Source organism: Rana temporaria, chromosome 12, assembly GCF_905171775.1.
Source record: "Rana temporaria chromosome 12, aRanTem1.1, whole genome shotgun sequence".
In the NCBI taxonomy this organism is placed as follows: domain Eukaryota; kingdom Metazoa; phylum Chordata; class Amphibia; order Anura; family Ranidae; genus Rana; species Rana temporaria.
Genome location: NC_053500.1, coordinates 25,660,714 through 25,678,175, shown reverse-complemented (window position 1 = coordinate 25,678,175; position 17,462 = coordinate 25,660,714). Strand labels below are relative to the sequence as shown.

Here is a 17,462-nt window from a genome sequence, read left to right as displayed (position 1 = left end):
GAAATACAGCTTCAGTGGTCTAAGAGTGCAATCGAGTTGTCAGATATAAATATAGATAAGCCCAGGAGATGTCATGCACCGCCCTAGACTTAACGCATAGTGTGCCTTCACTTTTTACAAAGGAGCTGAATTCCTGGAATTCAGCTTTAATTCTTGTCTGGAATTCATCTTTTGAATGTAGCTGTAACCTAAAGGTCAAAATTTATGAAATCTTTGATAATGCCAGAGATGACAATAAAATGGTCCTTTAGATATAAAAAAAAAAGAAAGAAGGTCTTACATTGTTCTTGTCATGAGAGATGAGGAGAATGCGAAGACTTTTCATGCTGGAGCTGCGGTCCAAAAGATCCACGGCTTTGTCTAGATCATCCTGACTTCTGAGGGGGATAGAGAGCTGCAAGAAGACAGATATAAGGTCAGATCCAGCACAACATGGTATTGCTTTCTTGTTCCTAACCAGGAACATGAACCAGAACATGAAATACATGCGGTTCTATTGCACAATTCATGACTGTATGTTCCAATGACTGACATTATACGCAGTCTGCTACCACTGAAGTACTAGTTAGGAGAGTAGAGTGTATAATGCCCCCCATTGACACCAGGATTCAGCAGGAGGAAACTCATATCTTTTCAGGTTTAGTGGAGCTCTGTCACTGCAATGTTTGTGACTCTTAGTCATTAACCACTTAAGGAACGGACCAATATGCTGCTAAATGACCCAAGGGGTTTTTACAATTCGGCACTGCGTCGCTTTAACAGACAATTGCGCAGTCGTGCGACATGGCTCCCAAACAAAATTGGCGTCCTTTTTTCCCCACAAATAGAGCTTTCTTTTGGTGGTATTTGATCACCTCTGTGGTTTTTATTTTTTGCGCTATAAACAAAAATAGAGCGACAATTTTGAAAAAATGCAATATTTTTTACTTTTTGCTATAATAAATATCCCCCAAAAACCTACATAATTTTTTTTCCTCAGTTTAGGCCGATACGTATTCTTCTACCTACTTTTGGTAAAAAAAAAATAAAAAAAAAATAAAAAAATAAAAAATAAAAACGCATTTATAGCGTTTACAAAATAGGGGATAGTTTTATTTATTTTTTACTACTAATGGCGGCGATCAGCGATTTTTTTCGTGACTGCGACATTATGGCGGACACTTCGGACAATTTTGACCCATTTTTGGGACCATTGTCATTTTCACAGCAAAAAATGCATTTAAATTGCATTCTTTATTGTGAAAATGACAGTTGCAGTTTGGGAGTTAACCACAGGGGGCGCTGTAGGAGTTCAGCTTCACCTAGTGTGCGTTTACAACTGTAGGGGGGTGTGGCTGTAGGTCTGACGTCATCGATCGAGTCTCCCTATAAAAAGGGATCACACGATCGATGCAGCCGCCACAGTGAAGCACGGGGAAGCCGTGTTTACATACGTCTCGCCCCATTCTTCAGCTCCGGGGAGCGATCGCGAGGGCGATAGAAACGAATAGCCGCGCCCTCGTCCCGGATCGCTCCTGAAGCCACGAGAACCGCCGCATGTACCGGGGGGGGGGTCCCGATCGGACCCACGTCTAGGCAGGGACGTACAGGTACGCCAATGTGCCTGTCCGTGCCATTCTGCCGACGTATATGTACATGCGGCGGTCCGGAAGTGGTTAATAAACAAAACTAATGAAGAAAGTGCAAGAAAATGTATACAAGCATTGGGAGGTCAAGCTGGCTAGAGCGTATGAACTTCCTTCTGACATTGGTGGGTTTGATGTTGACACTGGCAGCGCTCTCACCTCATTGTTCATGTAATGAAGGTCCATCTGCTGGCCAAACACCATCTTCACTTTCTGTTCCACATCTTCAACCTTCACAGGACGAGGAAACTGCAGGATCCTGGAAGAATAAAGTCCATCATGAGTACAACTTTAGAAAAAGACGAGACCACCCAGCTATATAAAAGGTGATCTCTAAAGACTATATAAAACATGCACTGCATAATCATTTAGGCTAGCTTCATACCTGTGCGCTTCCAATTGTATGCTTTTTTTTTTTTTTTATATTTACATTTTTGTTTACATGCGTTATCCCAAATGATGTGCTAAGCATCTAGGGAGGGGTGTGATAAAAGCTTGTCATATATATTCCAATCATAGCTAGGCCAAGAGGATATGGTCTGATGCCCAGGCTGGGTCTATGTAAATAACGCATTTTCTGCCCATGAAAATGCATGCATCATTAATAACGTGTTGATTCGGAGGAAGCAGAATGTGCATGTATGCAAGTTCCTAGTTCTTAGGGCCAGTTCACACCGCATGCAGTCCAGTGTCGTTATATGGTTTCCAATGGCATAGTTCAGTGGTCATCAACCCTTCCCTACAGGGCCCACTAGCAGGCCAGGTTTTATGTATTACCTTGGGGAGATGCAGACTAGAATACTGCAATCACTGAGCAGCAAATGATATCACCTGTCATGTATTTCAGTTATCTTGCAAACCTGGCCTGTTAGTGGGCCCTGTAGGACAGGGTTGATGACCACTGGCATAGTTCACACCAGTGCAGTCAGTTTCAGGGCTTTCCAGTTCCAGAAAGAAAAAAGCAGGACTGTAACACAGTAAAAGGCATCTCAAATGCACCAGATCCCAGTACAGTGAAAACAGGAACAGAAGAAAAACATCTGGAATGCATCCGGAAACACATCAAAAACACACCAGTACATGTCAAAAACGTCAATGCAAAAAACGTATCTGGAATGCGTGTTTGTGGTGTGAGCCAGCCCTTAAAATTTGAATCAGGGCTGGCTCACACCACAAAACGCACTCCAGATCTGTTTCATTAATGAATGCACGCTTTTGGCACGTTCTGGTGCGTTTCTGGATGTATTCCAGGTGCTTTTTCTTTCCCCCACTGTACTGGGAGCCGGTGTGTTGCTGATGCATTACAGTGCATTTTTGATGTGTTTTACCGCACCCCAGTACAGTCCAGTGCAAGAATTTTTTTTTTTTTTTTAACTGGAAAACACTGGAACTGACCGCACTGGTGTGAACTATGGTCCTGGTTGGATATGGAAAATTCTTGCTGGAGCTCTTAAAGAGGTTGTAAACCCTCCCGGTTTTTCACCTCAATGCATTCTATGCATTGAGGTGAAAAACCTATTGTAGTGCACCATCCCCACAGTTTTACTCACCTGAGCATGTTCGTTCCCACGCTGGAGACGCGCACACCCTCTATGGCCGGTCTCTCGGCTCTTGATTGGTAGATTGATATCATCACAGCCAATGGCTCCTGCTGCTGTCAATCAAATCCAATGACACGGGCGCCGGAGGGGTCTGGTGCCGAGTCCTGCTGTCTGCGTCTATGGACGCAGCAGCAGGACAGGAGCCCTGAAGGAAATCGCTTCTCCGACAGGTCACTCAATGCAGGGAGGAACCAGGAGTGCCGCGGAGGGACCCCAGAAGAGGAGGATCGGGCCACTCTGTGCAAAATCAACTGCACAGTGGAGGCAAGTATGATATGTTGGTCATTTTAAAAGAAAAAAAAAAAAGGGAACCTTTGGTGTCCCTTTAAAGACCGTGATGATTCAAGGCATCCCCACCACACAGGAATGTATTAAGCCTTTATTTTTCAGATTTTTTTGTCCCCTACAGTATAGTTTTTACTGGTCGTGCAGCTTATTTAATTGCATTTCCAGTGTCCAGAACAGTCTGTTTAGTTCTGCATATTGCCAAACAGCTGAGAACCATTCTGTACAGAACTGCATGAAAAGCACTAAATAAAAACCAGCAGAAAGTCTGTTCCACTGCCTCTCCATTGGCATTTGCATACAATGCTATTCCACAGGAAACGTCAGGAGAGGGAAGACGGTGATAAAACAGAAGAACGACACAACTGATTGGTCTCACTGGTCTACACACACACACACACACACAGCAAAAATATATTGGATATGAGCTTCTGCCCACTGCTGTAAGGAAATAGAGTCACCTACAACCCCTTACTGTAACTGTATTACACTCACGCTCCCTTCAGTAACCATGAAGATATAGAAGAAGGGACTCTCCTAATACACAGCCGTGATCAGCCTCTGACGGCAGCCATTCAATACAAAATGTGGCACAGCTATTGCAGGATGTACACAATTAGAGCACCGTCTTTTCCTTCTACTGGTCCTGTGCTTTCAGAAAATGTATGCTTTTGGGGGGGATTTTCCAAACTCTCAAAGCAGGAAGAAAAAAAAAAAACCCTAGTCGAAAAAAATAAATAAAAAGATGGTGCAGACACCGGAGGTAAGAAAATTTAGAGAAGGTCCTAGCAAAAAAAAAGTGCCAAGAGCTGGTTTACAGCACAGAAACGCAGTCCGGATGCATTTCTGCATGTGCGTTTTTTTATGCACTTTCAATGCTGTCCAGTGAGTTTCTCCTTTTGTTTTTCAAGGTTTCCAGTTTTTTGTTTTTTTTTGCTGCAATGCATTCCAGCGCAGTTTCATGGGCCATGTTCTACATCAGCGATCCTCAAACTACGGCCCTCCAGCTGTTGCAGAACTACACATCCCACGAGGCATTGTAAAACTCCCCCCCCCTGTTGTGTTCTGAGAACACTCGGCTCCCAGAGCACAGCGGGAGCCAATCAGCAGGCGCAGCGCAACTCGCGCATGCGCCGCAGGGAACGGGGCAGTGAAGCCGGAGCGCTTTACTTCCTGGTTCCCTCACTGTGGATGGCGGGGGGGGGGGGGGGGGAGCAGAGTGACGAGCTTTCACTCGTCCTCTGCTGCGGAGGGCGCTGGACTCCAGGACAGGTAAGTGTGCCGATATTAAAAGTCAGCAGCTGCAGTATTTGTAGCTGCTGACTTTTAATATTTATTTTTTCAGAGCACATCCGCTTTAATTGAAGTATTTCAAGAAGATATTGCAATATGGCCAGTAGATGGAGCTGATGATCATAGGAAATAAACATACAGTAAAACCTTGGTTTGAGAGCATTTTGCAAGACAAGTAACTTTTTTTTTTTAAATATTTTGACTTTATATACAAGTAGCGTCATGTCACAACGGAGTATAAAAGAGAAGAGAGGCACCTCCAAGTATAGCAAAATGGTTACATTTAAAGTGGTTGTAAACCCACTTTTTCACTTTTACCTACAGGTAAGCCTATAATAAGGCTTACCTGTAGGTATAAAGAATATCTCCTAAACCTGTACGGTTTAGGAGATATTCCCCTCGCAATGCGGGCAGCGCATGCGCAGGGGGGAATCCACAGCGAAAGGACCGGCAGCCGCCGGACCCTGCCGATTTTAAATCTCGCGCGGGAGTGACTTCATCGCCGCTCCAGCCAATCACAGCGCTGGAGCGGCTATACCCGGAAGACACGCCGGAGCAAGATGACATCTCGCTCGGCGTGGACCAGGTAAGTGTTCTTCACCTCATTCCGAGGTAAGTATTTCATAATCGGCTAGTATGCGGTGCATTTTTTATGGGGGGGGGGGGGGGGGGGGTTTTGACTTTGGTAGGAGTGGGACTTCCTGTCCCACTTCCTCCTACGGCCCAGGGACCGCCTCGACGACTTCTCATCTCGCCTTAGGCGGCCCATCCCACATGCGCAGAGAGTGCCCAGCCGTGAAGCCGAAAGCAGTCACAGCTGCGTGCCCACACTATGAATGGAGAGGAGCGAAGCTCCGGGCGGTCGCGCTGCTGGACTGTGAAGCAGGTAAGTGTCTGTTTATTAAAAGTCAGCAGCTACACTATTTGTAGCTGCTGACTTTTAATAAACACTAAAAGGCTGGAACTCTGCTTGAATTTGCCAGCTACTAGTTACCCTTGGAAAGTTCATAGGAAATGATACTGCTGACGAACAAGCATTACCAGGTATGAGGATCTGCTCAACAGTTCATTTGTATGTGTGTGTGTGTGTGTAGTAGCTCTTTAGTCCAAAGTGACAGGCCAACTTCAGAGTGATGACTCTTTTACGACAACCGCATAAGCGCCAATTCCCGATCCCGTGATGTATGGCGTGTTCCCAGCCAGCTGAGCAACTTGAGCCGTGTTCCTCAGGAAAAGAAACACAACTCTTCCATACCGAGGCTCTAGAGCCACGTCTTGATGCTTGCAGCCCTTGTTTGACACCAAATTTCAGCCAGAATATTGCTGGCAGACCCATACGGTTTTTATCTAAACGCCTTTCACTGGACATCATCTACAACGTAAGAGTTTTATTAAGATGCATGTCTCTGAAAGCAGAGGAAACCACATGGGAGACTCCTCTAATATCCAGGGCACAGTGTCTGCGTTCTCTCAGCTCTATGGGAAGTGCTCCGCTCAGGTCTACATGGTCAGGCTGAGAGAGGACTAAGCCAGGAACAGAGAGCGATCCCCAGCCTAGAAATCCTCCCCGCTCCGTCCTCAGCCATCTTACATTCTTGTGGTCAGATCTGGCAGCCATGGAGAAGCCGCGAGGCCACTTCCCCGACTCTTGTCTGCAAATGTAAACCCCGTAAAAGGAGGGAACGCCAGGTTAGAGATAGACGCGAGCCAGGGCCGGTTCACAATGAGGCCATTCATAATCACATGGGACTGGATTGGTTCCTGGACTATACACTGTTTGTTTATGTATCCAATTATATCAGCACCTCCCTACATCTTCATATACAGATAAATCCAAGGAAGATGTAATGACTAGAAAGCAGACCCCACACGAAGCAGACTGCGCAGCGATGTTCTGCGGTGCGACTGTGAGGGGCGCTTAGTCTGGAGTACGGGACAGGCTGCAGGTGCTGCGAGGTCAGGACAGAAGAGGAAATCACAAGTGAGATGAGAGGAAACAGGAATCCCAGCTTTCAATGTGTCACACGGTACCCTGCAACCCCGAGCACATCTGCCTTCTATAAAATACGCCATGTACAGATCTGTTCTACTTTCCAACCACGACCACTGGGATCTGGTTCCAAGGAGTAATATGGCTCTTAAAGGTTGCTAGAAGTGCAAGGACACTTTAAAACATCATAAAACCTTTGGCAAATTCATGCTTAAAGTTTACAGCAGCACCAACAACAATCCAGTCCTCAGCAGCTCTGCTCCCTCCCTCCAGCAGTGACTCAACAGCTCAGCTCCTCCTGCTCCCCACTCCCAGTAGTGCCTCAGCAGCCCCCTCCCTTTTCTAAGTAGTGATTTAGCAGCCCAGTTCCCTTCTGCTCCCCTCTCCCAGCAGTTACCCTGCAGCCCAGCCCTCCCTGAACCCCTCTCCCAGCAGCTCAATTCCTCCATCTCCCCTCTCTCAGTTGTGACACAGCAGTGAGCCCAGGGGTAAAGGGGACAGATGACACTCATTTGGGGGGGGGGGGCACAGCACACTGCTATGGGGGGAGGGGGCAGAGAACACTACAGTTGTACGGTTGGGAGGAGGAGTGATGTGAAGGGGGACAGGGAACATGGCTTTGGGGAGGAGAACAGGTCACTGCTATAGGGAATGGGGCAGAGGACACTGATTTGGGGGGGCAGAGGACACTAAAGTGGCAGGGGTGATGTGAAGGGGCCAGGAGACACTGCCATTGGGGGGCTGGACACCAATATAATGGGAGGCGCAGAGAACACTACTGGGCATGGGGGGGGGGGGGGGGGGGGAGAGAGACACGATATAAGGGGGGGCGAAGAGAACACTACTGTGCATGGGAGACGACGACACACGATATAAGAAGAGGCGCAGAGAACACTACTGTGCATGGGGGGGGGGGGGGGACAGGACACGATATAAGGGGAGGCGCAGAGCACACTACTGTGGGAGGCTGGGATGATGTGAAGGGGGGCAGAGAACACTACTGTGGGAAGCTGGGATGATGTGAAGGGGGCAGAGAACACTACTGTGGGAGGCTGGGATGATGTGAAGGGGGGCAGAGAACACTACTGTGGGAGGCTGGGATGATGTGAAGGGGGGCAGAGAACACTACTGTGGGAGGCTGGGATGATGTGAAGGGGGGCAGAGAACACTACTGTGGGAGGCTGGGATGATGTGAAGGGGGCAGAGAACACTACTGTGGGAGGCTGGGATGATGTGAAGGGGGGCAGAGAACACTACTGTGGGAGGCTGGGATGATGTGAAGGGGGGCAGAGAACACTACTGTGGGAGGCTGGGATGATGTGAAGGGGGGCAGAGAACACTACTGTGGGAGGCTGGGATGATGTGAAGGGGGGCAGAGAACACTACTGTGGGAGGCTGGGATGATGTGAAGGGGAGCAGAGAACACTACTGTGGGAGGCTGGGATGATGTGAAGGGGGGCAGAGAACACTACTGTGGGAGGCTAGGATGATGTGAAGGGGGGCAGAGAACACTACTGTGGGAGGCTAGGATGATGTGAAGGGGGGCAGAGAACACTACTGTGGGAGGCTAGGATGATGTGAAGGGGGGCAGAGAACACTACTGTGGGAGGCTAGGATGATGTGAAGGGGGGCAGAGAACACTACTGTGGGAGGCTAGGATGATGCGAAGGGGGGCAGAGAACACTACTGTGGGAGGCTAGGATGATGCGAAGGGGGGCAGAGAACACTACTGTGGGAGGCTAGGATGATGTGAAGGGGAGCAGTGGACACTACTGTGGGAGGCTGGGATGATGTGAAGGGGGGCAGAGAACACTACTGTGGGAGGCTGGGATGATGTGAAGGGGGGCAGAGAACACTACTGTGGGAGGCTAGGATGATGTGAAGGGGGGCAGAGAATACTACTGTGGGAGGCTAGGATGATGTGAAGGGGGGCAGAGAACACTACTGTGGGAGGCTGGGATGATGTGAAGGGGGGCAGAGAACACTACTGTGGGAGGCTAGGATGATGTGAAGGGTGCAGAGAACACTACTGTGGGAGGCTGGGATGATGTGAAGGGGGGCAGAGAACACTACTGTGGGAGGCTAGGATGATGTGAAGGGGGGCAGAGAACACTACTGCGGGAGGCTGGGATGATGTGAAGGGGGGCAGAGCACACTACTGTGGGAGGCTGGGATGATGTGAAGGGGGGCAGAGCACACTACTGTGGGAGGCTGGGATGATGTGAAGGGGGCAGCTCCAGGGGCGGCTGGTTGCACCCCCTCCCCCCACAATATTATCATACATGTTTGAGCAACCACAACTTAGCTGCTGAGAAAGACACAATCTCATATCCAGCTTTCCTCTAAGACTGAACCCCCTCTTTATTCATCAGGGTCTTAAAACTGCTCCTATCATCCAAGTCTATTACAACTTTCCACCTCCAGAATCGGATTTCTAGAGGGGGATACAGAACTGATCATATGAATGACAATCTGAGGATATCACTGCGGGGTCATTGGAACGTCACTCACCGCCTCTCTCCGCTGTGTTCAAACTTTATCCGCACGTCATTCTGCAACAGAGACACAATAAATGTGAACTTTAATAACTTCCCATATAATATAAAGAGTCACGATATGGATGTCCTCATTTATATGACCGGTATGTACTTCTATCACATGTCAGTGGATTTACATATGACTGGTTCACACTGCACAACATTAAAAACATAGGCATCTCAAAATCCGTAAAGGATGGATCTAAAAAAACAAAACAAAAAAAATAAAAAAATAAAAATAAAAAATCAATCAGTGATGGTAAAATTCACCTCCGGTGCTTCTTCATGGTGCATGTGTATTAAATGACAATGATTTAACCTCAGTGAATGTTTGGTGAATATCACATTCACTCATTTGTAAATATAACCCTATGTGTGCTTTGAGCATTTTACAAATTAATGTTTGTGTCCTAGATGCTTATGTTTGCATACAAGAAAAAAAAAAAAAAAGAATAAAAACATAAAAAACACCTCAAAACCCTTGAAAATGCATACAATAAAAAAGGTGTTAATAACAGACAGACTCTTCGGAGGGAGATTTACTAAAACTGAGAGTGCAAAATCTGGTGCAGCTCTGCATGGTAGCCAATCAGCTTCCATGTTTTATTCACAAATCTTAATTAAAGAAGCTGAAGTTAGAAGCTGATTGGCTGCCATGCACAGCTGCATCAAATTTTGCCCTCTCCAGTTTCAGTAAATCAACCCCTTAGGCCCCTTTAACAACCCGAAATTTGTGATTTTCTTTTACTTTCAAATATAATCATAAACCTATATAACTAAATAATAGGGAGGGGGTAAAAAAAAAAAAAGAAAAAAAAAAAAAAAAAAAAAAAAAGGGTTTTTAGGATTGTGCTGAAAAAAATAATAAAAAATATATATAATAAAAAAAATGCCAATAACGGCTGCCAAAAATGCCCATGATTTTGCCACACTTATGTGTTTTTCAGAGGTCACGTGGCTCAATAAAAAAAAATAAAAAAGAGAAAAAAAAATGCAACATATGCGTTTTTGCTTTGTTTTTAATGCAGAGGTGCATTTTGGGTGCAAAAGCATATACGTGTGTGTATAATAATATTATAATATAATAAGTTAAATTATAATAAGTTAAAAAAAATAAAAATATATGTGTGTGTGTGTATATATATATATATATATACACACATATACCAGGGCTCGACAAATCCCGGGTGCCAGGTCGCCATGGCGACTAGAAATAGGGTCCTGGCGACTTGAATTGGAAGGGGGCAAAAAAAAAAAAAAAAAAAAAAAAATTTTTTTTTTTTTTTTTTTTTGAGCTGGGGCCATCTGGTGGTGAGCCGTTGGTATTACAAGTTATTACCACCAGATGTGAGCTGGCGCCATCTGGTGGTGGCCGTTGGTATTACAAGTTAAGCATTACAAGTTAAACAGCAATTCTAATGTTGTTTTTCACTATTTTCACTGCCATCTTCTTCCCTCTAATTAGAACCCCCAAACATTATATATATTTTTTATCCTAACACCCTAGAGAATAAAATGGCGATCGTTGCAATACTTTATGTCACGCCGTATTTGCGCAGCGGTCTTACAAGCGCACTTTTTTGTGAAAAAATTACACTTTTTTTCATTAAAAAATAAGACAACAGTAAAGTTATCCCCATTTTTTTTTATATTGTGAAAGATAATGTTACGCAGAGTAAATTGATACCCAACATGTCACGCTTCAAAATTGCGTCCGCTCGTGGAATGCCGACAAACTTTTACCCTTTAAAATCTTCATAGGCGACGTTTAAAAAAAATCTACAGTTTGCATGTTTTGAGTTACAGAGGAGGTCTAGGGCTAGAATTATTGCTCTTGCTCTACCAATCGCAGCGATACCTCACATGTGTTTTGAACACCGTTTACATATGCGGGCGCTGCTCACGTATGTGTTCGCTTCTGCGCGCAAGCTCGTCGGGACAGGGCGCGTTTTCTGGCTCCTAACTTTTTTACCTGGCTCCTAGATTCCAAGCAAATTTGTCAACCCCTGACATATACATACATACATACATACATACACACACATATACATATATACACACACACTTTTTTTATTATTATTATTATTATTTTTTTACGTCAAATTTGAGGATTTGGCTTCGTCAGTATATTCAGAATTTTCGGTTTCAGCGTCACAATTTTCCTTTCAGTGCACCACTAGTTCTAATCCCTCTACACTGTCCAAAAGAAAGAAAAAAGTTGTGCTTTTAGTTATACTTTCCCTGTAGTGGGGCTGCCCTGCACTGCGAGGGTTAAAGGTTTTTTACATTTTCCCCAGAGTTTGGTACAAATCTAATATCATTCGAATTTTGGGATCAATCTAGTCCTTATTGTAGGGCTGGAGGAAAAGCCAATGCAGAGGTACAGCTAAATAGTACACCACAAACATAACGCATTAAAAACGGTCTGTTGAAATAAAGAACAAAAACTGATCTAGTATAGAGAAGAGAAAAAAAAGACCCCCCCACTACACAGGCACACCACTCAATGGGCAGTGTTTTAGGAAAAGGGGGGGCTCTGCCACAGCATATACCATGACCAATGAACTTCCAACACTCTGAATACTCCCTTTGTACAAGGCCTTACAATCCTCTCCTCCAGGGAGCTCTGATTTCAGCCTACAGACGTGTACCTGTTTGTTGGGTTGACTGGAGGCCTTGGTCTTCACTCCCTCAATCACTGGCGTTCGATGGCGCTTGCTTAGCTGCAGGGCAACCAAGTCATTCATAATAGATTTGAGGGCCTCTTGTTCGTCTGTTAGAAGGCAGAAAAAAAGAAAATTGTAGTCATTTCATTTCAGGTACTTATATAGCGCCGCCAATTTACACAGCGCTTTACATATACATCATACATTCACATCAATCCCTACCCTCAGCCTAGTTATATGACCAAGTGCCACAAATATATTCGTTATGAGACCAAAATGCAGATAAACTGGTACCTCTTCCTCTGAACTCCTCTAGTGCATTTCCTGAGCCTAGACACTGCTGTTTTAGAACAACATAGTTGTAAATCTAAGGCATTGCTGTCTCTATTTGCTAGTCTGGGGACATTAGGTGATGTCACTCCTGGGCTGCATCCCGTTTTCCATACTGGAGAGGAAGCTGTACCTGAGGACTTGCAGTAGAGATGCACAATGAATGCTGTGAGCTCCATCTCTCCTCGCGTCTGTGCAGAGAGAAGGGGATGTCAGCGCTGGTGTGCTCTGAGGCTGAGCTATGTGTGAGATAAGACATAGCTCAGCCCTGCAGCCATCTACCTCGGAGCTGCACAGTGGGAGGCGAGCGGCGGCCGTGACCTGTGTGAACAGACTTCCAGCAGGCATATTCCTACGGCTACCACAAAAACAGCATTTGGTAGTGGCGGCCGGTGGCTGTGCATAGTGTCACTGACCCGGGGGGAGATTTCCACCCTACCCCTCCTGCCAGCCAACCCCTGGGGGGTGCATTAGTGTGTATGAAATGGGCATCATCAATGCTGAAAGATATATCCAGGTATTAGAGCAGCCTATGCTCCCATCCAGATGACGTCTATTTCAGGAAGAGCCTTACATATTTCAGCAGGACAATGCTAAACCGCACACTGCATCTATGACAGCAGCATGGCTTCATAGAAGAAGAGTCTGGGTGCTTTACTGGCCTGTCTGCAGTCCAGACCTTCTGCATAAAAGCCAATCAGCTTCTAACCTCAGCTTGTTTAATTAAACCATCACATCAGAGGTTCCTCCCATCCCATCACATCATAGGTTATATATATTTCCTCTAATCATATCAGAGTCCTCCCATCACAGAGCTCCCCAATCAAAGAGCCCCCATCCCACAGCCTCCCCCCCATCATCACACTCCATTCACACAGTCCCCCCTTTTACATCAGAGCCCTCCCTTTTGCCTCCAGTAGCGTTTCGGGGGGAGAGAGGAGGAGGTCTGTACGAGGCAGACTTCCGTCATCCCCTGAATGCTGGGGGCAGCTGTGTATGTCACCTGCCCTAAATCAGAATCATGCGTTGTCATGGTGCAGGTGAGCCAGTCGCCATCACCATAGAAACAAATGGATGCCATGCAGGGATGGACTGGCCATCGGGACTACCGGGAGATTTCCGGTGGGCCGATGGCTCAGTGGGCCGGTCGTAGGTCTGAGGTGATCTTCCCGTCAATCGCCGCCAGCTGGAGCTTTGACGGGTATTTTGAGATTTAGCCACTTGGCCAGCATGCAGAGTAGCGCAGGCAGGAAGCGCGTGGAATGAGTTCAGTGTCTCATCATATGTCTCGCTGCGGCTGCTCCCCGCCCGGTGGCCCCTCCTCTCTTCTCGTTCATCCCCATTTTCTTGTGACATCATCTGGGAGACAAGAATAGAGGGGCTGCCGGGGGACGGTAATCATAACATTCATTGTGTCATCATGATCTTCCCCATACACATCTACTACCGCCATTTCTACACATTCTGTGACCTCCATATTCAGTAATAAGAGAGAAATATAGAGGCCGGCATTGCTGGGATCTCTTCCGGAAAAACAAGTGTCCTGGCTATCATGGTGACCCAAAGCTTACAGGACCCGGAAAAAGTGTGAGTATTAGGAGATCTGACTTTTCTCTGACTTCACTAGCTACATGCTTGTTCCAGGCCTGTGACTGAGAAAGCATTGATGCCAGAGACAGCCAAGCACCTGGCATTTTCAGAAGGGTAGCAATGGCAGTCCTGGGTTTTTGGAAAATTGGAAAAAAATATGCTCGCAAATAAATATAATAAAATTAAATTACAGACAATAAATGCAATAATTCATAAACAATTCATGAGTTATTAGATTGTAAGCTCTTCTGAGCAGGGCCCGCTTAACCCTCTTGTATTTTATTGTAACTGTATTGTCTCCCTTTTATATTGTAAAGCACTGCGTAAACTTTTGGCGCTATATAAATCCTGTATAATAATAATAATAATGATGAGAGTCCAAAATTTTTTATATATGATGAGCTCCAATATTTAGGCCTCATGCACACTGGACATTAAAATAACGTTATAAAAACGCCAGTAGCTTTGCAGTGGGTTATTCAACTTTTTTCAGCGTTTATTGGCGTTTTTCCGCGTTAGCGGTTTTTGGTTGAAGAAAAAAAAAAAATTATTTTTTATTCAATGGATCAAAAACTAAAAAAAAAAAAAACGCTGGTGAGTGACGTTTATCAGCGTTCGAGCGTTTTTTACAGCTGAAAAACATCTCTCAGAACCGGCTGCCAAAAACAGCTGCTGTAAAAACGTCCAGTGTGCATGAGGCCTTAAAGTGCAGTCATGCTCCAAAACTCAAGGTGCGCCACCCTCCCGCCTGTGTCCCCACTCACCGGATGGAATGGACCCCTAGCTTTTCAGTCTGGGGGTTGTTCACAAAAGTTAACCAGGGATGGCTAGATGAGATCACATCAGTTTACGAAATTTGTAAACATCAAATGTGGACCATGATACCAGAAATACAAAGAAAATGTGCCGTAGTGAAGTACTGTTGACCAAGAAATGTATTGCGCAGGTGGACAAGTACTTACAAACTGAAGGGTAAAAAGAAGTATGAATCCAGTGAAAGTTTACAACAGCAGGTGAACGCCGTCAGCGAGCGTTCGAACGAAAGTGACGTCTCATGGATTCGGAAATGACGTCAATGCATTTTGCCCTCCCACAGGGCGTCTTCAAAAGACAGAGGTGGGAGGGCGAAATGCATTGATGTAATTTCCGGTTCCGAATCTACGAGACGTCACTTCCAGAACTTTCGTTTGAACGCTAGACGGCTGGAGCATAAGAGAGAAGATTCTGCTGGAGTCTAGCAGCATAGAGGAGTGGAGCATCTGGTAAGTAAATCTTCATTAACCCCTTGCTGCATGCCTAACACATATGTGCAGCGGGAAAAGGGTGCGCAATAGCATCCGCACACCACACATATACATGACTGGGGGGCTCTCAGTCCCCAACTTACGATCGGGCTCCAATCACAATGGTCAGAGGATCGTTGATCCTCTCAGCTCCTTGGGGGTTCAGAACCTATTAACCGGTTAAAGACCGGCTCACGCACATATATGTCGGCAGAATGGCACGGCTGGGCAAAGTGACATATTTACGTCACTTTGAAATTCCTGCCGTGCGGGCAATTTGACATGTTCGGCCCGGGCTCTAGATACCCTTGTCATGCCACTGCTTGCGACTAGTACTTTGTTAGCTTTTTTGGGCACAGTTTCCACAGTAGAGGTATGCAGTTAGGGGAATCATTAACAAAAAAAAGAAATAAGGTGGACCCATCACACACTGCAACTGACATTGTCCATTTCATATTCTCATCACCTAAAGCAAGCTTTGACAAATTTGCTTGGAATCTAGGAGCCAGCTAAAAAAGTTAAAAGCCAGAAACGCCCCCGTCCCGCTGTGCTCTCGTGCAGAAGCAAATGCATACGTGAGTAGCGCCCGCATATAAAAGCGGTGTTCAAACCACACATGTGAGGTATCGCCGCGTTTGGTAAAGCGACAGAAATAATTCTACCCTAGACCTCCTCTGTAACTCAAAACATGCAACCTGTAGAATTTTTTAAACGACGCCTATGGAGATTTTAAAATTCTAAAAGTTTGTCGCCATTCCACGAGCGGACGCAATTTTGAAGCGCGATATGTAGGGTATCAATTTACTTGGCGTAAAATTATCTTTCACAATATGAAAAAAAAATTGGGCTAACTTTACTGTTGTCCCAAGAAATGCTCCATTAGCATTGCTGGTTTACTCGTCATGCCAACGGCCACCACAAGATGGCGCCAGAGCACAGAAGGAAGCATAGGCCTGCAGAAGGCCGCAACCTCAATTAATCGGCCGGCGCGGCAGGAGTGCACGGAGACACAGGATGCTTCCCCGGGCGCCAGGTCGCTAATTCTAGTCACAATTGCGACCTGGCGCCCGGATTTTGTCGAACCCTGACCTAAAGGGTGGTAGATTAGACCCACTAAATCCAATACAACCCAAAACCCCAAAAATGAACCAAAGCACAAATTATAGGGGCAACCTCGGCATTCCAGCTAGGGCGAAACTACTGGGAGTCATGCCTTTGGCTTTTAGAGTCTTGCAATGCCTCATAGGACTTGATGTTTTACAACAGCTGGAGTGCCGATATTGCCTACCCCTGACCTACAACCTCCAAGCACCATCTTTTCATCCTATACAAATCCAGGACTCTAACAGAAGGATACGAGATACTTCATTAGTGGCCAATCAAAACTACCTGGAATTAAAGACACTTGATGGTAAAAGTCTTCTATCCCGAGGTTTTTCTAACCATGTAAATACAGCTCTACAGAAAGATTAAAACTTATAAATAACTAATTTTTACCTAAAAAATACCACTAGAACTGTGACGGCTTTTTTTTTATAACAAGTGCCAAATGTCAGAGGATTAAGGTTCATACAGTTCCAAATGGACGTGACAAAGAACAAGGGAAGGAAGTGGCACATGCAAGGGAAATTTCAAGCCTCACACAGCTACAAAGCCTGACACCCAACACAGAAAATATATAAATCCAATACCAGAAGTGTGGGTATTATGGGCCACATAGGCCCTTCACTCTGCAAGGGAATTGTCCTCAGAGCTTAGTGAAGGGGGTGAAGCTCTGCTGACTTTGACCAGCCAATCGCATTGAAAGAAAAAAAAAAAAAAAAAAAAAAAGGGGTGCCGTTTGGGCATTCTTTGCAAATTAAAATTTCACCACATTCACCAAGCTCTGATCAAATTAAATTGGCAAAGTGAACAGCCTATTTGCCTTTCATAAATCAACTCCATTGACTCCACCAATGATCCAGCTGTAAAATTCTTGGAGGGTCGTCTACCATGACATGCGGACCCCGTTCCTTTCATCGGTTCAGTCACGTTTTCTCAAAGAAAAAACAGGAAAGTTTACATCAGTATTTTACATTCTCCAGCCAGAGTCCTTAAAAGGGTTGTAAACCTTTCTATTTTTTCACCCCCCCCCCAGCCCCCCGTTTTACTTACCTGAGCCCTCGAAAGTCCTGCGTCGAGAACACGCTGGATCTCAGCCCAGGCTTCTTGGCTCTTCATTGGATAGATTGATTGCAGCGCAGCCATTGGCTCCCGCTGCCG

At 45.7% G+C, this 17,462-nt stretch overlaps 1 protein-coding gene across 2 annotated transcripts in view; it reads right to left on the bottom strand.

Moving 5' to 3' along the window:
* MAP3K3 (mitogen-activated protein kinase kinase kinase 3) overlaps positions 1-17,462 on the bottom strand; it is a 49,726-nt gene that overhangs the window by 25,292 nt on the left and 6,972 nt on the right. For both annotated transcript variants that reach the window (XM_040331718.1, XM_040331719.1), the window contains exons 2-5: positions 11,983-12,104; positions 9,306-9,346; positions 1,785-1,884; positions 281-394 (exon numbers count right to left, since the gene is read on the bottom strand). In XM_040331718.1, coding sequence (XP_040187652.1) covers positions 281-394; positions 1,785-1,884; positions 9,306-9,346; positions 11,983-12,104 — 377 coding nt within the window. The remainder of the gene's footprint in view (positions 1-280; positions 395-1,784; positions 1,885-9,305; positions 9,347-11,982; positions 12,105-17,462) is intronic.